This window comes from Misgurnus anguillicaudatus, chromosome 19, assembly GCF_027580225.2.
Source record: "Misgurnus anguillicaudatus chromosome 19, ASM2758022v2, whole genome shotgun sequence".
Classification (NCBI taxonomy): Eukaryota; Metazoa; Chordata; class Actinopteri; order Cypriniformes; family Cobitidae; genus Misgurnus; species Misgurnus anguillicaudatus.
Window position 1 is genome coordinate 33,642,403 of NC_073355.2, and position 22,326 is coordinate 33,664,728.

Sequence of the window (22,326 nt, forward strand, 5' to 3'; positions counted from 1 at the left end):
AGACACAAAAGACACATTTCAAACAGGGACAATATTAGAAGGTACTGTGCATTTATTTGTTAAAGATTTCTTTCTGTTGTACCGACTGTACCAGTTGACCAAATCATATTTTAATGAAAGTTGTTTTAATGTAAATGTTTAATGTACGTTTTAACTAAACAACTTTAAAGGTACAGTCCACCTAAAAATGAAAATGATGTCATCATTTACTCGCTGGTGTTGTTCTAAGCCTGTATGAGTTTCGGTCGAAAAGGAAAGTAATAAACCAACTCAACATCAGTACAGAAATCCTTTTATACAGTAGGGGGCAAAGTAACAAACTCACTCTGCAGCATATCAGTACAGAAATACTTTTAAGGGGGCAAAGTAACAAGAAACTGTTTTACAATGTTAAATATGTATTTTGGAATGAACAATGGAAATGCCTAAAAGCCAATACGAATATTTTTTTAAACAGTAACTTGTGTCTTCTGATTTCACACTGATACCACTGTAAAAAGAAAAAGTTGGATCCACTTAAATTACTTTAAGTGGTAACACCTAAAAAATTAAGGCGTTCTCATGCCTACAACAGGAACAAAGTGATTCTTGGGGTAGGGGTGTCCTGGCGGCTGGGAGGATGGCCAGGACGGGACAGAATGGGAAGCCTCCAGGACAGTGCACATGGGACCTGAGGTCAGGAAGCCACAGAGGAGCCAGCCTAGATTAAGTACCCTACTGAAAAATCCAGCTAAGACCAGCATAAGCTGGTGAGCTGGTTTTAGCTGGTCTCCAGCATGGTTTTAGCCAACCCAGTCTCACCCCATGGCGTCAATATTTGACGACACTTGACCATGCGTCAATATGTTGATGCGGAGGGTATACCTTTCGCGTCATTTTTTGACGAACTGGGGACTTCAATACTATTAAGTCCGTTGCATTCTCTTTCCTATTTTCTTACCATTTTCTACCATTTTCTCGTCGGTTTAGGGTTAGATTTACATAATGACATCCCTACCCAAACCTAACCCTAACCCCAATGCCAGGTGACAACTGTTTAATTTCGCGTACCTAATAGTATTGAAGTCCCCAGTTCGTCAAAAAATGACGCGAAAGGTATACCCTCCGCGTCAACATATTGTTGCATGGTCAAGTGTCGTCAAATATTGACGCCATGGGTGTGAGACTGTGTTATTTTAGCTGGTTTTGCTGGTGTAGCAAGCTGGTCTAGCTGTGTTTTGGTCACATTTAAAGCTGGTCTAGCTGGACTTGGCTGGTCAGGCTGGAATACCAGCAGGCTCACCAGCATGAGGACCAGCGTAAACCACCTTAAACCAGCTACCAGCTTATGCTGGTTTTAGCTGGATTTTTCAGTAGGGTAGATTTACTTTAGTTCCATATGTTTGAAATTTACTTTAAAAATATTTTTGCAGAAACTTCTAAATTCTACTTTTCAGTGTATGGAAGTCAATGAGTAGGGCAGGGATGGGCAACTTCGGTCCTGGAGGGCCAGTGTCCTGCAGAGTTTAGCTCCAACCATAATTAAACACACCTAAAGCAGCCAATTACTGTAAGGTTTTACTTGGCATACTAGAAACTTTTAGGCAGGTGTGCTGAGGCAAGTTGGAGCTAAACTCTGCAGAACACCGGCCCTCCAGGACCAAAGTTGCCCATCCCTGGAGTAGGGACAAGCGGGGCACAACCTAAAGCATTTTGGCTTTGGCTCTATCATTCAAAAAAATATTTAAGTTAAATGAATCATTTTTTACACAATCAACACACATTTCTGCTACAAATGAACACTTAAAGTTTATTTGTGGGACCTACCGTTACTGTACAATTACACCGAAAGTGACAGGAGTGCAAACGTTATAAATCACCCCATAGCTGGGGTTCATTGTAACAAACAGAGAGTTTGTTGTAACACCTGCCAGAAAATGATGTTTAAATACAAACAATTCAATAATATATATATACTAAAAGTGGATATTGTTTATATATCTGCCTATAATAGAGACAGAGCGCAACGCATCATAATCTGAAACGCCCACCGCTGGGAGGCAATCCATTCGTCTCCATTGACTTTGTATTGCGTGGGGCTGCCTCCTTGTCATTTCTGGCTCATAATCAAAAACAGAATAATGCCCAAAAGATGCTGTTTGACAGGATATAGGCCTACAGCTAACACACCAATAACACACCAAGAAATAAGTTCTTATAAGCTGTCGACCCCAAAAAACAAGTGTTTAAAGACACAAAAGTGAAAACAGGCAACTTTTCATAGTACTAGTATTAGTAGAACTGGACCCACTAGAGGGAAATGTAGTCTGCCATCCACTTTTTTCTCTTTAACGGCTGGGTTTTATGACTCAACAGCTTATAAAAACATATTTCTGTTTTTTTTTGCTTGTTAGCTGTACACCGTGTCACACAACAGCTTTTAGGCATTATTCTGTTTTTGTTATAAGCCAGAAATGACAAGGAGGCAGCCTCTCACAATACAATGGAGACGGTTGGATTGTTTTCCCCCTGGTGGGCGTGGTTTTCAAATTAGTATAACTGCGCTCTGTCTCTATAGATAGATATTGTGAGGAACTAGACATGGAGGCGAATCCATTTGCAGGTAGTTTAATAAAACACAGCAACCAAATCAGCAAGAGTTGAAGCTGTCAAAAAGGCAGGCAAAGATCCCTAAACCAAATAGCAGTCCAACCAGGCAAACAAAACAGTAGGGCAATCCAGAAAACTGGCACAATAGTCATAACAGAAAAACATTCGAAAACGCCAGGTAAGGCATGTGGAAACTGGCAATACTTTGCAAAGTTAAAATGAATGATCAAGGCTACTTATGTGATAAACAGAAAGTAAACAATGAAGAAGTCCATGATCAGTATTCAGGAGATGGTTCCCTCTGGTGGTTGGATGAATGAGAGACAGCCTCAGCTGTTACAGAGTTGATGACATGTTTCAAAATGGTGTTATGTTTTAGGTAACAAGACATTGAATAAAATAATATAATTGGATTTGGTGAGTTACGGAGATATGTACTTTCATGCCTTTAAACGTTCAATATCTTAACCAAAACACATCAAAACTATTCACAAATTCACAGGAGATCTTTTGACAGTAAGAGAAAAAGACCGAAAGCACAGATTGCTCGAACCTGTAAAGTAGCTGTGTTACAATTAACCCTGTGTTACTTTGTGCCCCGCTCACCCCTGCCATCATCTGTGCTTACCATCATTTCTCATAATATCTTCATTTGTGTTCATCAGAATAAAGAAACTCTGGTTTCTAACAACTTGAGTAAATGATGACAGAATTTCCATTTTTAAAAGAATGATCCTTTTAAGATCCTATCTTGCTAAAGAGCATTATGATTTCTCCCATCATTTTTTCTAATTGCAGCAAGTAGCTTTTTACATGAAAGCTACTTTGTTGGCTACCACATTTTTATAAAACAAAAATGAGCCACTGCACAAAAGTCAACCAGTTGCTGTATGTATTCATATGTCTTAATAAGATGTCTTTGCAAATGTGAGCTACTTGCACCACTGCTTGTTTTTCTGATAGACATCACAGTGGGAACCACGATGTGGTTAGAAAGTCTACAGCTCTCAGGAAAGCAGTGGCATGATAGACAGTACATATCCAATAGAGTTTAAGCAAAGATCTGAAATACAGTTTTTATAGGGATTAAGTTTATGGATGGATAATTGCATTGCATTTACACAGCCTATGTCCTAATGCAAATGTCTAAAGTTTGTCTATTAACATTTTGAAGACAGCAGTATATTCATATGTAACATGCTTTCAAGCATTACAGTTTGATATAATAGGGGTGGTTTCCCGGAGAGGGATTATCTTAATCCAGGACTAGGTGTTAGTTTAAATAGGAAATATAACTAGTTTGAACAAACATTTCTTACTAAAAACATTACTTGTGTGCATTTTGAGGCCAAACAAAGGGCACTGATGTATTTTAAGATAGGTCAGTGCAAGTCCTTTTCAGTTTGGACAGCTCTTACATTTATTTTAGTTTAGGACTATCTAATCCCTGTCCGGGAAACCGCCCCATAAAGTATTAAAGAAAATCAAAAAATATGCATTAATCAATATATATTATTGTGTTTGTTACTTGCACTAGTGCTATGCACCATCAGATTATTTATAAGAATAATGAAGATAACTTCTGGGCTTGGTTTTACAGACAAGGCTTAGCTAAAGCCAGGACTAGGCCTTCTAAATAAAGCATATTTTATAAACATGCCTTTAAAAAAGACATTATTGATGTGATTTGTGAGACAAATCAATGGCACTGATTTAATATCTGTCAGTGCAAGTTTTTTTCAGCTGAGACAGCACAAATATGTCTTAGTCTAGGACTAGCCTCAAGACTTGTCTGTGAAACCAGAGGTTGGTGGTTTTGTGCTTAGTATTTCTGTTCTTGATCGTGTTATGATCGTGCTTTTCAGAACTTTTACGATGAAATTTCAGCGGAAACATTTCCTGATTCTGCTTTGTGTGATTGTGCTTCTCATCTGCGGAAGAATAAGTGGACTGCTGAAGTGGGATCGGAATCTTCATTACATGCCGTCATCTGGGTACGAGTATCTAGCCCACTTTTTTGACCTTTCTTTCTTAGTGCATTTTCGTAATTCATTTAATCCTTAAATTTAACTTACACTATAATTCCTGAACCGCACTGTGTGTATTTTGTACACCCCGCCTCATCTTCATTGTTTGGTTTGTTTCATCAACCAAGTACAGGAGTTGGACAAAGACACTGAAACCTTGGACAGTATAGTGTATATGCTTGACATGGTGGTCTGGTTCCACCAGATAGAGTATGAAGGTTGAGTAAGCAGAGCCATAACACAGCTGCACATAAAAAATTGAAGTTCAAACAGCATAATGGGAGGCATTAACCCTTTAACTGCCACACCAAGAAAAAGGCATTTGAAAAATTTTTTGTTTGCATTTCTGATCTCCTTATGTCACCACTTAACACAATCAATGTATTTTTTTTCAACACATCCCATAATTTTTTAAAAATCGGCATCTACCAAACGGTTGATATGTCACTTAAAGGAATTCAAACACATACTATGGAAATGAGAAAATATGAACTATAATACTAATTTTTTACAAACATAATCCAAATAAAATGGTTTTGTATATTAAATCTTCTTTATTTATTGAAGTATAACATATTAAAATATTTCAGGTTTTCATTTTAACGCAGGACATGACATGTTTTCATGTTTTTTGCAATAAAAATGACCAAAATTAACAAAAATAAGGATATTCTGCATTTAAAACCTAAAATAAAAGAAGGCCAAAGATAGTAATACAATGGCATATTAGTATTTTATGATTTAAGAAACACACTGTCAAGTTTGGTAGTGCAATATAATGTTTTTGTCTTTTTTTAGATAAATTAAAGGGGTCACGGCATGAAAATCTGAGATTTTCCATGTTTAAGTGCTATGATTGGGTCCCCAGTGCTTCTATCAACCTAGAAAATGTGAGAAAGATCAATCCAGTAACTTAGTTTTGGTAAACCATTCTCTGTAAGCATGTGAAAAAACAGGTAATTGAAATGTGGCTCCCCTTGTGATGTCAGAAGGAGCCCTTATTATAATAATACCACCCCTTAATTTGCACTTTCCAACCACAGCACTGCCATTTCCAGTGTTTTAATCCAGAGAGGGAGAGACAGAGAAAATAATTCACAGCACAACTAAGTTTCAATTTCAACAAACCACCATCATTGTGATCGTTGTTTGCACTTCATCCGCTCATTTGCATTTTAAAGGACACACCCAAAACTGCACATTTTTGCTTATACCTGCAAAGTGGCAATTTTAACATGCTATAATAAATTATTTATATGATATTTTGAGCTAAAACATCACATATGTGCTCTGGGGACACCAAAGATTTATTTGACATCTTAAAAAAGTCTTGTGACATGGCCCCTTTAACATTTATTTGTAAACCCGCAATGCTGTGTAGAGTAAGCCAACATTGCAAACAATCCTTCAAACAATTTAAAACATCATTTAAGAAGTAATTATTGATTAATTAATAAGTAATTATGATTTCCATACATTAATTATATGAATTCATTATAGTTATTTCAAAAAAATATCCAGAAGTGGCAAAAATACATACTTAAGAAATGATCTCAATATATTAAATAAGAAATAACAATAGCTGTGTCATATTCATAGCTGTGAATGATCAAAAATGTATATTTAATAGCAAATAGTACACTCTGACTGCAGAAATGGATGATCTGAAAACATTACCCTAGCTTTTCTACTTTTACAATTAAGTGACAAATCAACCGTTTGGTTGAGCATGTTTTTGAAAAATTATTCAAAACATATGAAAGTTTTTTCATGGCACCAAGTAACATAATTTTGTAAAGTTAGGGCTCTTACAGTGTAATATGTCAAAAAATATGGTTTCCTTGCAAAATTTCAACAAGAACAGTTCATATAACAGAAGTGATTTTTTTATTTCTAAAATCCACATAACAAGATGTGTTGTGACAAGTGCTGTTGATTGATACATTGGTATCTAGTGGATTTTTTTGGCAAAACATATCTTACACAAATAGTAGAGATGGCTCAATCAGCTTGAGTTAAGTTAGGTACTCCTCTCAATAAAATATAGGGACTCAAAATGTGCTCAACCGTTTGGTTGAGCTGGCAGTTAAGACAGGGTAATAGGATGTAAGTGTTTTTTCCGAACTGTCACACTTTTTTTCATAGTTTGGCGCGTCCTGGAACTTCTAGTTCGGGACCTTTTTGAACTTGATTTAGCTTGTCGTGTTAATTTAGCCTATTCAACCTCCCAGGTTTCTGTATGATATTGTGTATCATGAAAATAACTGTTTATGTTACTGTGTACAGACATCTATTCAGCCTGCTGTTCTGTGTGCTATTGTTTAGTTGAATAATTTGCCTTTCCAGATTAAATGTCTGTTCTTCGGCTTGGATTTTGTGAAATCATTTCCTAAATAAACGCAATGTATGGTCCAGTGCGACTTATATATATATTTTTCCTCTTCAAAATGCATTTTTGACTGATGCAACTCAACTCCAGAGCAACTTATAGTCCGGAAAATACGGTACCTCTACAGAGGATGAACTATACATTCATCAGGAGTAACTGTTGATGCAAAATAAGCTGTCTGAAAGGGATTGATATATCAGGATCTGAGTTTTTTTAAAGCAATGTTTGTGTTTGTGCTTAATCCCATATTTGAGGTTTAGGGGTTGAGTTGGCAGGTGTGGGAATTTCTGATCATGGAGGGGTAATGTCTTGCAAAGTTTAGCTCCAACCCTAATCAAACATCTGAAAATCGACCTGTTTTTTCCAGACTTAAGTCGCTCTGGAGTATAAATCGCATCAATCAAAAATGCGTCATGAAGACAAAAAAACATTGCCGTCGCAGTGAACTAAACGTTGCATTTATTTAGAAAATTATTTCACAAAATCTAAGCTGAAGAACAGACATTTAATCTGGAAAGGCAAGTTATTTAACTAAACAATAGCACACAGAACAGCAGGCTGAATAGGTGTTCGTATACGTTAACGTAATACCTGGAAGGCTGAATAGGCTAAATGAACAAAACAAGCCAACGCACATCCAGTTCGCAGGCTCAACATTCCACATCACTGAATTCATTAAATTACATAAATACAGGAGCAGACTTTCACAGCTGTAGACGGTAATGTTGTCTCTTGGTTCATATATGTCAAAATTAATTCATACTGACTTACACGTCGCACCTGACTAAGTCGCAGGACCAGCCAAACTATGAAAAAAGTGTGACTTAAAGTCTGGAAAATACGGTAATCAATGTGGAAATGACACTTTTAGGGTTGGAGCTAAACTTTGCAGGACAGTGGCCCTCCAGGACCAGAAATGGCCACTTCTGGGTTAGGATATAGAATTTACGGTATAAAAATCATTACATCTATAGAAAGTCCCTATTAAACATGGAAATGTGTGTGTGTGTGTGTGTGTGTGTGTGTGCGTGCGTGCGTGCGTGCGTGCGTGCGTGCGTGCGTGCGTGCGTGCGTGCGCGCGCGTGCGTGCGTGTGTGTGAGAGACTCGAGAGTTCAGTTCAGGCATAAATCATGTTTCCTTTCTTATTTTTATCCTTATTCTTTATTAATTTTTATATATAGTTTATCAGCTGTGCATTCATTTCATTCCACCTATTATTCCATTTTACTTTACTTTCATTACTGTTGCCTAATCTTATGTTTTGGTGCTGTATTGTCTTCACAAGTAGATATGGGTTTCCAATGGTCGCCATCTCAAGGTTTTTAGTAAAGTCAAAGGACAATGTTGTAATGCTGTCTTTTTTTTCACTGTCTGTGCTGGTATAATAACACCTGCTGATCTCTTACATAGTCAGACTGCACTCTAAAAAATGGTGGGTTATATTTCATCACAGTGTTGGGTCAAAAAGGGACAATGGGTTGTAATTTAACCTGGGGTCCGTTCTTCGTATGTCGCTTACTACATCCGAGATCAAATGAGACATCCAAGATGTTCAGATGTCGCTAAATGAGACATCCAAGATGTTCAGATGTCGCTAATTATGATCTCGCTTATCCGATTCTTTGAACGCCCCTGCTGTTGATGATTAGTATGGCAGGGTTGAATTATCTGAGATCATTGCCCGTTTGTGCACCGCATGAAAAGACAATACATATCGATAGTAGAAACACTGATCAGCCACGCTGTGATTGGCCGGTTGTAAAAAATTTTAACCCTGCAGTGTGCAAGCCATTGATTGAAGGTTATTGTGAACTTTTTATAACGCTGAATTTGTAAACCCAGCTAAAGCTATTTTTGTGATTCACTGTTTTCTACATAATATCACCCTACATAAGGTAAACTGTTTTGTGAAAATATAATCGTAATATCTTTAATATTCATGTCAAAGATTGAAATCATGATTGTATTCAAACTGATTGTCTGTCTGTAAAAATTGTCTGTCTATAACAGCAACCTAAAAAGCAGAATAAAAAACAGGTTGTGTTCCTGCGTCTTCGTGTGATGTCCTGACAGAAAGTTGTCTCTAAACCGATTGATTGTACAGATCATCTTTGGAGGCATCCGCTTTTCTTAAACCCACAGCCAATGCAACACTTTCAATGCAGATAATGAACTTGAAATTAATGACTTCACTTTTTTGTTTGTAGTTTATTAGAAGATAGTATTTCCCTCTTTTTTTGTGCAGTTGTAGATAATACACCAACTCTTTCAGCAGTTTCCAAGAATAAATGAAGTATGCAAGTACCTAAATAAATGTACTTTGCATTATTCATATATACAAAAGAAAACCTGGGAGACCCAAAACCACCTGGCGCAGAACTGTGACACAAGAGCTAGAACACATGAACCTGTCATGGGGAAAAGCCCAACATGCTGCCAGGGACCGAATGAAATGGAGAGGGCTCATTGAAGCCTTATGTCCCATAGGGGACGAAGAGAAATTATGATGATGATGAAATCCTGCTAAAAGAGTAATCCACGTACAAAGAACGGACCCAGAATACTGGGTGGTTTTTATGTTCCTTTTGGTAACACTTTATTTTACGACCCGCAAAGTACCGCGTAATTAAACCGAATTTACAGTGTACCTATTTGTAACAACAGGGTACCTCTACAGTACGTACTTGTAGGTATAAGGGAATAATATTTTAAGTTTGTGGTAATAAGGGGGTAAGAATTGTCATGGTTCTGCCATTTTGTCCTTTGTTTAATCTAGTCTTGTGGCAGAACCATGACAGACCCATGTTTTGTGTGAGAGCACTGGCTTTGTTTATTCCTAGCCATGTGCTCTCAGTCTCGTCTCTTGACCCCTCCCCCTTGTTTCCTCATTAATTATCCCATTATTGTTTGATTCCTGTCACCTGTTGCCCTCATTAGTTCTCCTCTATTTAAGATCCTTGTGTTTGTTGTCCTGTGCTTGTGCATTGTGTTCCATATACCTGTGAGTACTCTGTCCGAAAGTCAAGTCTAGTTTAGTGTTTTACATATCAAGTGTTTTGTCAAGTTTATTGTTAAGTGTACCCTGTTAAGTGTAGTTATAGTCTAGTCTTGTTTAGTGTTCACTTCCCCTGTTTAGTAGTGATGGGCAGAGCGAGGCTTCGTGAAACACTGAAACAGTTGAATCAATTGTGTCGAGGCTTCGAAACATAGTTCGAAACCGCCTCCATAGTGACACCTAGTGGTCATTTGCACGTATAGCCGTAGCGCAGCCTTGACAAGGTTTTAGACGATCGCTGACAAATCGTATCCCACATGTTGATTGATTGACACAAGTGATCGGGTGGGAGAGTGGATAGTGTCGTCGAGTCTAATACAACAACCCTTTGGGTCGAACCCCAGGAAACGCATTACTATTACCGTCGTCACAATGAAGTTATATATTTTTTGTTGTTGTTTTAACATCTGTTTGACAACTACATGAGCTTTTAAGCTCATCATTGTCAATAACTATCAGCTGGTCTATTTAATAAATAAATTGAATAGAGATAAATACCACATAAACAATAAGAAATTTTTTAAATATATCAAGCCACCATGTCACATATAAAAAATATCTGCTGTGTGTGGAAGGACTTAGCCTACTTCTTTTTACAGATAATTTCTCCAGCCTTTGAAAAACTCCTCTCACAAAACCCATAAGGTCAATATGCGTTTATTTCACTTTTATACAGATGTGCGATTGTGTTGTTTGTTCCCGACCGTGCCAATCAAACGCTGATTCGGCAGACCACACCTGATGAAACACTTAGTGAAACACTTCGAGGCTTCGTTTGGTCATAGTCACGTGACATGGGTGTTTTGAATCACGCTTCGAATCAGTGTTTCGACACATCTGCGCTTCGGGATCTCGCAAAGCTTCGGAACGACTGTTTCGCGTCAGCCATCCCTACTGTTTAGTATCTTGTTTATGTTGTTTTGCCCCCTCGTGGGTTTTGTTTTCTGTTTTATTCAATTAATATCCTTAGTTAACCCCTTGATGTCTGCATTTGGGTTCATTCCATACATCCACATAACAGAATGCACAAGCCATAACTGAACCCAGCAGACAATGGACTCCAACCTTTCTTTCAGAAGAGCCCACCAGGCTCATGTATTGTTTGGTTTTCGCCAGAGGGGCAGAGATGTCAAGGACTTTGCTTTTGACTTCCTGAGAGCAGCGAGCGGCTCTGGGTTTCGCGAGCCAGAGCTAAAGCTCATTTTTAACAGTTGCCTGGATGAGCCGCTTACCACGTATGAGCAGCAGATAGTTAAACCCCTGGGCTTCTCCGACATGTTGGAGTTCTTAATGAACCGGGAGCCCAGGGACCCTATTGGAGCTTCCAGTCATGCCCTTCTTCCTTCCATCCCGGAGGGTCGAGTCCTGGCTGTTGCTACGCCTGTGGACCCTGCTCTCACCACCTCTGCTTCCAAGAGCTCTACCCAGCCTGTCGACCTCCAAAGGAAACGCGAGCGGAGGAGTTCGTGGGAGTCGGCATCCGAAGGATCCTCCACGGAGCCTGTCGCTTCCTCCGCAGTGCCCATCTCTACTGCCTCTCTCTCGGCTCCACGGCCACGGAGGAAGAAGCGGAGAAAGGGAGCATCGGCGTCACTGCTAGTCACAGAACCCCCTGTCTCGGCTCTCCAGCCACCGCTGCAGCCCCTGCCGTCTGCGCAGCCACCGCTGCAGCCCCTGCCGTCTGCGCAGCCACCGCTGCAGCCCCTGCCGTCTGCGCAGCCACCGCTGCAGCCCCTGCCGTCTGCGCAGCCACCGCTGCAGCCCCTGCCGTCTGCGCAGCCACCGCTGCAGCCCCTGCCGTCTGCGCAGCCACCGCTGCAACCCGTGCCGTCTGCGCAGCCACCGCTGCAACCCGTGCCGTCTGCGCAGCCACCGCTGCAGCCCCTGCCGTCTGCGCAGCCACCGCTGCAGCCCCTGCCGTCTGCGCAGCCTACCGCAGCGCCCCCTGTCACGGTCTCTGTTTTGTCTCCGCTGCCGGAAGCAGCGCCCCCTGTCACGGACCCTGTCTCGTCTCCGCTGCCGGACGCAGCGCCTCCTGTCACGGACTTTGTTTTGTCTCCGCTGCCTGCCGCAGCGCCCCCTGTCATGGTCCCCGTCTCGTCTCCGCTGCCGGACGCAGCGCCCCCTGTCACTGTCTCGTCTCCGCTGCCGGACGCAGCGCCCCCTGTCACTGCCTCGTCTCCGCTGCCGGACGCAGCGCCCCCTGTCACTGTCTCGTCTCCGCTGCCGGACGCAGCGCCCCCTGTCTCTGTTCCTGTCTCGTCTCCGCTGCCGGCCGCAGCGCCCCCTGTCTCTGTTCCTGTCTCGTCTCCGCTGCTGAACGCAGCGCCCCCTGTCTCACCGGCTCCATCTGTTGCTTCCTCCCCTGCACTGTCATCCTGTTCGTCTGCCTGGTCCCCTGCTACTGTCTCCATGTCCTCCCTGAACTCTCTCCCCTACCCAGTGTGTCCTGGCTCGTCCTCGTCTGCTCCCTTGTCTTCCCCTACCACGCCCTGGAACCCTACCTTGCCTCCTTTTGGTCCCCTTACCCAGTCTGCATCCCCAAGCAAGTCTGTACCCTCCAAGAGCCCCACCAAGTCTGCCCGGACTCCTCGTCCTAAGCCCTCCACCACCCCTGAACCCAAGACCCCTTGCCCACCCAGCTCCACCCTACCTGGACTTCCTCACGTGAACTCTGTTTTGCCTCCGCCCCCCCTCCCTTGTTTGTTGTTTTTATTGTGTCACCCCAACCCTCTTGTAATGTTATCTTGTCTGCCCCTGTGTATATTTATCATGTTTTCTTGGTGTCTGTCTATCTGTCAGTCTGTCATGTCTCGTGTTTAGTGTTCTCCTGGGGAGCGTCTGGAAGCCGCTCCTTAAGGGGGGGATTCTGTCATGGTTCTGCCATTTTGTCCTTTGTTTAATCTAGTCTTGTGGCAGAACCATGACAGACCCATGTTTTGTGTGAGAGCACTGGCTTTGTTTATTCCTAGCCATGTGCTCTCAGTCTCGTCTCTTGACCCCGCCCCCTTGTTTCCTCATTAATTATCCCATTATTGTTTGATTCCTGTCACCTGTTGCCCTCATTAGTTCTCCTCTATTTAAGATCCTTGTGTTTGTTGTCCTGTGCTTGTGCATTGTGTTCCATATACCTGTGAGTACTCTGTCCGAAAGTCAAGTCTAGTTTAGTGTTTTACATATCAAGTGTTTTGTCAAGTTTATTGTAAAGTGTACCCTGTTAAGTGTAGTTATAGTCTAGTCTTGTTTAGTGTTCACTTCCCCTGTTTAGTATCTTGTTTATGTTGTTTTGCCCCCTCGTGGGTTTTGTTTTCTGTTTTATTCAATAAATATCCTTAGTTAACCCTTTGTTGTCTGCATTTGGGTTCATCCATACATCCACATAACAAAGAATATGAAGAATTATAAATTATTTATACTCTAAGTATTTTATAACTACAGGGTACCTATTATAATATTACATGGTATGTATGACTTAGTCAAGTCTATAGGGAAAATGTTTTTTTAATGATTTTAGTGTGATTTTACGCAGATTTGGTTCAAAGAACCAAATAAGCGAGATCATAATTAGTGAGATCTAAACATCTCAGATGTCTCATTTGATCTCGGATGTATTAAGCGACGTACGAAGAACGGGCCCCAGGACCGAAGTTGCCCATCCCTGATTTACACGTACCCGTGTATATATGTCATCAAGAGCATGCCAAACCTCTAGGTGGCGGTGTAACGAGAAGCTCAAGCCCACGTTAGCCAATCAGAATCCTGAAAACAGCAACAAATCACTTCCTGTCCCCCTTTTGAACAAGGTCGCACTTTTGGCATAGGTGCGAGCTCTGGTGCATACTGTGACGTTGGTTGCCTAAACATGGAGTTTTTAGAAAGAATTGGATTCAGAGGCGAGTTCTCTGTTTGCATGTAAACGAAGGGAAATGTCTCAGTTTTTCAAAATAACCATGCATGAAAATGAAAATTAACAATGGTTTTACTATAGTTAAAACCAAAAATCCATGGTTAATGTAGTAAAACCATAGTTTTGCTCATAGCAATCAATACATCTAAAAAACATAGTAACTACACTTTTACCATAAAAAACTTGACTCATTTTTGTAAGGGATTGTTTGTTTTAATAGGCATGTGCTCTCCTTATGGTGTGATGACACCATCTCCTTGTTAATCTGCCTCTTTATTGTTTTATTCCCCTCAGCTGCCTGCCCTTGTTACCTTGTTTAGTTCTTGCCCTATTTATTGCATGTGTCTGTGCTTTTTTTTTTAAACGTCTCTCTGTGAAGCCAAGTGTTATTTAGTTTAGTAAATCAAAATCTTAGCTTAAAATTTAGCTTAGCCCCATTCATTCAATGGTACCATTTAGAGATAAAGTTAGAAGTGACCAAACACATCAACGTTTTTCCTATTTAAGACGAGTAGTTATACGAGCAAGTTTGGTGGTACAAAATAAAACGTAGCACTTTTCTAAGTGGATTTAAAAGAGGAACTATATGTTATGGCGTCATAGCACTTTTGGGAGTGACCAAACTACGTTGATGTGTTTGGTCACTTCTAACTTTATCTCTAAATGGTACCATTAAATGAATGGGGCTAAGCTAAATGCTATCGAAGCGTCGCAGCGCGCTCCAGCGCTTATGTGCACGCACACAGATGATAGAGGGATGTATCAACAATTCTTAGTTAAGGTAATAACATATTTTAATATTGAAAATGAGTAGACTATTCCTTTAAGTCTGTTTATTGTTGTCCCTGTTTTATTCCCTTATGAAAATTAACTGTTGTTTACTGTAGTAAACCACAAAATAAACATGGTTTTGCTAATAGTAATCAATAATATACTAAAAAAGCACACTTTTACCACAAAAAAACATGATACATTTTTGTAAGAGATTGTTTGTTGTAATAGGCCATGTGCTTTTATGATGGTGTTGTGATCCAGTCTCCTTGTTAATCTGCCTTGTTATTGTTTTATTCCCCTCACCTGCCTGCCCTTGTTACCTTGTTTGGTTCTTGCCTTATTTATTGCTCTTGTGTTTGCGGTTTTGTGCTGATTCGTTTTGAAACTTCTTTATGTCAAGCCTAGTTTGATAGTAATTCAAAAGGTAAAGTGGTAATACACTTTTTCCACAAAAAAAGTTTGTAAAATCTTTGTAGTCTTTGAGTTCATGCACTGTCTGTGCCTGGGTTCTGTCTTCAAATTCATGACATTATAAGCATTGATTATTCTATCATCACTTCAACTGCTGCCTGGCATAGGAATAGGATAGGAATTTCTTAAAATCCATCTGTACTGAAGGGATATGGCCACTGTGCAGGACTTGTAGTATCTTTCATTTCCAAGGCGAATTGATGCTGTATTTGCTGCAAAAGGAGGCCATACACAATACTATTAAATTATTGTGGTCATAAGTTTTATTGTACAACCCCTGTATTTTACAGATCTTTTACTTATCATTTGCTTGTCTGTTTAAGTGTAGATAAACTCTGTACCAACTACTTACAAACTTTTGACTTTTACTTGTTCAACAGTGCAAGTCCTAAAGAAGACAAAGTCATTCCCACACCAAGGTAAACAATAGTTCATTTTTAACGTATTATGCGTTTATGTGGCCATAATTTAAACATACATTTATTTTTCATCCAAAGTGACTTGCAGTGCATTAAAGGTATACATTTTTAATCAGTATATGTGCTCCCTGGGAATCAAGCCCATTAATGCTACAGTAATGTAATGCTCTACCAATGGAGTTATGGGAACACATTAGTTATAATAATTTTTTGGTTTGTCTGATGTCCTCAGCAGTATATCAGTCCTGAGAGGAAAAAATTCATTGTGTGACTGTAAAAACCAAACAGACCTTCATCAGTTTCTACCATCAGATCAACTAGATGACATCATTAATAGCAGAGCAAAAGAGTACAAGGAACATCAGCTCAGGTATTTTCATGTGTAATTTGCTTTATTCTTCAGAAATGCCTTTATAAATGTAAACAATCAGTTACAGGTATCTGTGGCATGAATATTTCACAGAATGAAGACAAATACGGACATTCTCATTGCACCGGCCAACTCTCCTCTCCAATATCCCATCAGAGGTTTCATTGTAGCTCCTCTACAAAAAAGTCTGATACCAGGTCAGCCTGCCATTGTCTATCAGCTGAACTGTGAAAAGTAAAAAGTTGGATCAACTTGTAAGGTCTTTAGATTTAAACGTTTTAAAATGTTTTTCACTTACACATAATTATAAGTTGAAATAACTTAATTTTGTAGGGGTTACCACTTGAAGTTATTTTTTAAGTTGATCTAACTTTTTACAGTGTGAATTTTTTTTCAGCAATGTTACTTCACTGACTGATTATCTACTACTAAATGTAGCAGATATTTTATACTAAAACAAAACTTCAACACTAAAAACACAGCTTTATCAGACATGTTATTAACTTATTCTTTCTTGATTTATAACGTTAGTGAACTAGTTGTATTTTTCAGGTCTTGCGCTTTATACACAAAAGAGGGAGGTTTACAAGGTGGGTTATTAAAACACAACCCTTTGCTTATGTGCTTTTCCATGCATAAGTACTTTAAATCCTTCTTAAAGTTAAGGGTTTAACTCACCCATCAGTCAAGTGATTTCAAAATTTTCATATGAAACATTTTATCTGAATTAGTTTAGATCTCCCTTCTGGATTACCGTGCAACGGTCTTCGGGCACCATCAGCTTTGTAGTTTTAGCAATGTTTTTTGACCATACATATTTATTTTAAAATATAAACAGAAAATACATGAAAATATGTACACAAGTTTTCAGAACATATTGGCTATTTTCTGGTTGTATCCTAATAAAAAGATTCAGAGAGAAGTAGTTATATCACCATACCATTGCAAAAACAGCAAATCTAATAGTGGCAGCGTGGCCTGAGTTTGCACAGTATTGTAACTTTACTTCATATCCATTAAACACCATCATGTGCACAGGTATCTTTAAGTGTGGAGAAAGGTGTGCTGTCAGTGGATGATGATGTAAATGAAGAACAAGTGAATGGACAGGGTCAGAGTAAATTGACTATCTCATCGTCAAGCCTCAAACAAGTCAATGATCTGCTGAATAAAGTGACTTACACCAGCACCATCTACCACATCAGAACATCTGATTTGGGTAAGAGCTCTCTTGATATAAAGTTTCGTTGACAAGTCTTATTTGGACAGAAATAGTGTTACATGGAAGAGAGTTCATTTACATAATTCATTAAAAAAACTCTAATGACTAACAGAGTCAACAACAACAGCAATGCCTGCTGGGAACTTTCAAAAACTTGTTTAACTTTTCCTTGTTTGTTTAAGGTATTCAATTTGGCAAGTTAAGCTTTTTGACACATTTTAAACAAAACTTTGAGTATCTATGCCCAATCGATGAAACCTTTATTAGAAACATGCTGAGGGCTAATTATTGTTCAGTATACACAATTATAAATAGGCTCCTTATTCTAAAAAACAAAGAAACAGAAGTAGGAATTGTCTTATTTTCCCTGTCGTGACATATCTGAGTGAAATGGCTTCTGAAATGATATAAAATATATTGGAGGTAAAGAGAAAATCGCAACTTTAAATTTTTTGTCGATCTTAGTACACGATGTAACTACAAAAGAGTCAAGTTTTAAATAGGAAAACTTATCGAAACTCTTTGGTTATTTTTGAGTTCAATGCTAATGGCCTAACCAGATTCAATGGATTATGCTAAGCTATGCTAAAAGTGGTAACGCCAGACCCGGAGATCAGCTGAATGGATTTCAAAACGGTAAAAATCAAATGTTTAACTCTAGGGGAGCTGGAAAATAAGAATATTTAAAAAAGGTGAGTCCCTTTAAGTTAACTAACATTAAGCCAAAGTGAGTGTTATGAGGCGTCATTTGTAAAAAAAAAACAATATTCCATAAAAAAATAAAGTTTAAATTTCAATTTATTGCTGACTTTGTTAACTAACACTAAGGGGGCGTGCACACCAAAGCTTTTACGCCTGTGGCCGGCGCATGTTTTCAATTGTTTCCAATTAAAGCTCTGCGTTTTTCAAATAAGCCAGCAGCTAGCGTTTTTTTCCCGCGCTGAAAGCCAGCGTTTGAAAGAGATTCAACTTTGGGTGAAAAGCTCCGTCAATGTCAGTTCTCATGCGGCCGTCCAATCACAGTGGAGGAGGGGCGGGACATTTCCACAGCAACCAACCGGCTCACAGCTGAAGTATCATAATTACCAAAGCGCTCAGCTGAAAAAACAGCTGACATTCGGCGTCCTCCGGCGTTTTAGCTGCGTTTAAACGTTTTGGTGTGCACAACCCCTAAAGGCGGGGTGCACAATCTCTGAAAGCCAATGTTGACATTTAAAATCACCTGCGCAGACTGATCAGCGGCTGACTTAAAGCAGTACATGCCAGTTAGTAATTTTGTCCGACTTGAGCTGGCACTGCAGGCATGTGACTGTGACGTATGGTTTTATATTACCACAAGAGCTGCTGCACGGAGCTCTCCAGAGCGGCTGCACGGAGTTGTGATGACGAGACAGCTCTTCGTGATTATAAATATTATATTATAAATTCATGTTTTTATAACCGGTAAATGTTATATTGTGTCGTATAATAAAATAAAAATGAAAATACCAAACTCCATTGGTATTTTAATAATGTAGGCTTGTTTCACATTTTTTTCAGGCATACAGTATAAGCAGCAATTAAAATTTATTATAAAATGTTTCTGGTTGCAACTTTTTATTAAAAGGTTACTTTTTATCAAATTCACAATCTAATTCACTTTTTTAATTCACGATTAAAAAAAAAAGGGACAATGGCTCACACGTCACTACGGCAAGCAGCAGGTGTCCGCCTTGACGGCTCTGTCTTCAGCTCCTCCCTCGACTGCAAACGGCAAACCTCGCCGATCTGATTCAAACGCTTTAATACAAACACAACAAAGTAAAACAAGAATACTGGTAGGATACACAGAACTAAACACCAAACCTGAAAAACCACATACAATGGCTAATACAAGACAACTGAAACGCTGGGCTTATATACACTGAAGGGATAACAAGGAAACAAGACACACCTGGGAAACAATCAGCATACGGACCCATGAACAAAAGAACTACAAAGAACTACAGACATGGATGACACAGACATGACTTTAAAATAATAGTACAAGACAGAGGGACACAGAACAAGACCGTTACAATTGCGATCTCCTCCCCATTTTTAAATGAGTAGCTGTGTTTAACTATCATGTTAGGTCATTGGATACATTTATTCATTACGCACATATTTATTACGTACACTGTAAAACATTTTTTAGTCTTTAATCAACTTGCCAGTGCAAGTCATTTTAACTTACTAATTTATGGGGCGGTTTCCCGGACAGGGATTAGACTAGTCCTAGACTAAAATAAATGTAAGAGCTGTCTTGCACTGACATATCTAAAAATACATCAGTGCCCTTTGTTTTCCCTCAAAATGCAAACAAGTAATGTTTTAGTAAGGCATGTTTGTTAAAACTAGTTATATTTCATAAGAAAACTAAGGTGTAGTCCTGGCCTAAACTAATCCCTGTTCGGGAAACCACCCCTATATAGTTTATTTATTACACTAAAGTTTAAACAAAAAAATTTAAACAATTTTGAACATTCACTCATGTATTGGTGTAATATCGGAGCTCCACTGATGATGGCTTTTCATAGTGGTTGTGCACGAGCTTATCTTGGAGTTAACCTGGAGAACTTACTCATTTCAGTTGTTCTGTAACGGAAAACTCAGTCAACTCAGAGTTCAAGTTTTTACTCAAAGTTGCTTGAACCTCCTTACAGAAACGGGCCCGTGCACTGTACCACCTGCACACGCTGAGCTGGTTTAAATTGTGTACAATTGGTAAAAAGATTATTAGAAAAGTGTAAAAATGCGTTCTTCTTGAGTTGAATTGTTAACTCTGTTGTAGTTGTGTTTAGAATTTTGCAAAATAATTTCTAGAGATTTGCAAATAGTATTTAACTACCTAAACTCGTTTAAGGTTTTGCAAAGAGAGTGAATGATTTGACAAAATTAGGCCACTGGGAATTTAACTCAGAGAATGGGGTTTAGTGTTTTACCAATTCAGAAAAACTTTAACAGCACTTAAATTGTTGTATTATTCTTATTTTTTTGTTTATTTTGACAGATTATTTATTTATATATTTGTTTATTTACAATTTGTGTGTGTTTGTGTGGTACATCAGACCGGCAAAAGTGCTTTGAATATAAAAAAAATATTTAATTTATTATTGTGAAATCTGTGTTCTGAAAATATTTGATGTGATAGAGGTGTAATTACATTGACAAATAAATGACATTAAACATGTTTTCTTTGTAGTGTATTTCCGTTTTGAGGACAGTGAGGCCATATTTCCAGTCACAATAAGAAGACCTACAGTTCCTGTACTGTATTCAGGAAATGGTATGACCACACTTACCAGGGTGATCTTTTCTCATCAGACACAGACAACGTAACTTTCGTTTCACTCCACTGCATTTCATAAACGTGGCATTACCTTTAATACTTGAGTACATTAAAAGCAATAATGTCCTTAAGTAAACCTTTTATTACTTTAACTTGAGTAAAAATAAATAAGTACTACATGTTTATTTTAAATACGTACACTGTAAAAAATTGCTGTAATTTTGCAGCTGGTTGCCAGTAACTTACTGTAGAAGATAAAGTCTAAAAATGTTTCATGTTCATTTAACTTTGAACAAAATGTTGCCAGTAAATAACATAAATGTAAAATCTACAGTAAGTTACTGGCAGCTAGTTGCCAGTAATACCCAGTAATACTGTAATTTCTACAGAAATTTTTTACAGTGTACTTCACTGTTTCAGCAGAACATGAAGAAGACTCAGATGATGTAGATGGCACATTTTCTCCTTCTCGCTTATTTTTCCGTGCTTTTTTGAAAAAGCGTAATATTGTACTTATTGACAGCGTAAGTTATGCACAACAACACATGACATGAGCTAATCCAATCAATTCTGAAAACAGCTGCATTTTACCGTGCATCATTTTGATTGGTCAATCTATCAATCAGACTAAGAAATCAACATTTTCTTATTTTATTTTAAGCAACTGGAAATCTGAGGGGGGCGTACATGTAAAAGAGGGGGCCAAGGCCCACCCAGGCCCCCTCGTGGCTACGCCCCTGCTAGGACCAGAGGTCGATATCAAGAGACCCTAGGAGATTAAGAGGGAATTTTAGTTATGATATCATAATGCAACCTTGAATCAAATCCAAAAGTCATGGCACCCCAGCCAGACATTACATCAACGTCCCTGAGTGAAGGGAACGAGACATTACGTCAATAGCTGACATGTTTGCGAAAGACCTGTGCAATGGCAAGAAGCAGACTCAAAAGGGAACCAAATTACAAAACATTTTTGTCTCTCTTGCACATTTTAGATATCAACTCACAGGTTACCATTACAACAAAGACATTTCTGAGATATAACAAATTAAAAGTCCTCATCAAGAGTATCCGCAAGGTTTACCCGAAAATCAAGATCATCATTGCTGACGATAACCCAAATCCAGAAAATGTGTCTGGTGACAACATAGAGCAATACATCATGCCACCTGCACAGGTAGACGATATTTCATGCAGCTTTTTGCTTGTACACTCTCAGAAAAAAGGTTCAAAAGTTTAAAAAAGATCATAATATGTACCATTTTGGTACAGATGTGTACCTCTAAGGTACCAATATGCATGTTTCATGTACAGAAGTGTTTTTTACACTTTTTCTTCTGAAAGTGTACTGTATTTTAATCTGCATCACATTGAAATATTCTAGAGATGTATTTTTGTACAGTATGTGCTAATTGATCTGATAAACCTTCTTATGTGGTAAAACCAATAATGTATGTCTTAATGCGGTTACTTTATGCTAAAATATGTTATGATATGTGTACTGTATGTGATTTGGGGATTATTTACTGCTCTGTTGTTGTGTATTGGATTCCCTATAGGGCTGGTTTGCAGGGAGGAATTTGGCTGTATCACAAGTCACCACCAAATACTTCTTGTGGGTAGACGATGACTTTGAATTCTTGGATGAGACTCGCATTGAGAGATTTGTGGAGATTATGGAAGCAAATCCAGAATTGGATGTAGTAAGTGTTAATAACATATTTGTTGTAGCCATAAATTAAATCAGTTTCCATAAAGTAATGTGGTTTGTTGATGTTTGCTGGTGCTTGAT

General features: G+C 38.9%; 1 protein-coding gene across 13 annotated transcripts in view; it reads left to right on the forward strand.

The window, feature by feature from the left end:
* The first annotated feature begins 4,425 nt into the window (after positions 1-4,425).
* LOC129436405 (beta-1,4 N-acetylgalactosaminyltransferase 2) overlaps positions 4,426-22,326 on the forward strand; it is an 88,975-nt gene continuing 71,074 nt past the window's right edge. For 3 of the 13 annotated variants that reach the window (XM_073857503.1, XM_055194520.2, XM_073857502.1), the window contains exons 1-2: positions 4,429-4,583; positions 15,594-15,632. In XM_073857503.1, the coding sequence (XP_073713604.1) occupies positions 4,438-4,583; positions 15,594-15,632 (185 nt within the window). In that variant the 5' untranslated portion in view covers positions 4,429-4,437. Of the gene's footprint in view, positions 4,584-15,593; positions 15,633-15,864; positions 16,003-16,095; positions 16,200-16,554; positions 16,593-17,040; positions 17,222-20,447; positions 20,532-21,529; positions 21,712-22,093; positions 22,238-22,326 lie in introns of all 13 variants that reach the window. The other 10 variants (XM_055194531.2, XR_012359299.1, XM_073857514.1 and 7 more) reach the window with 10 other exon arrangements.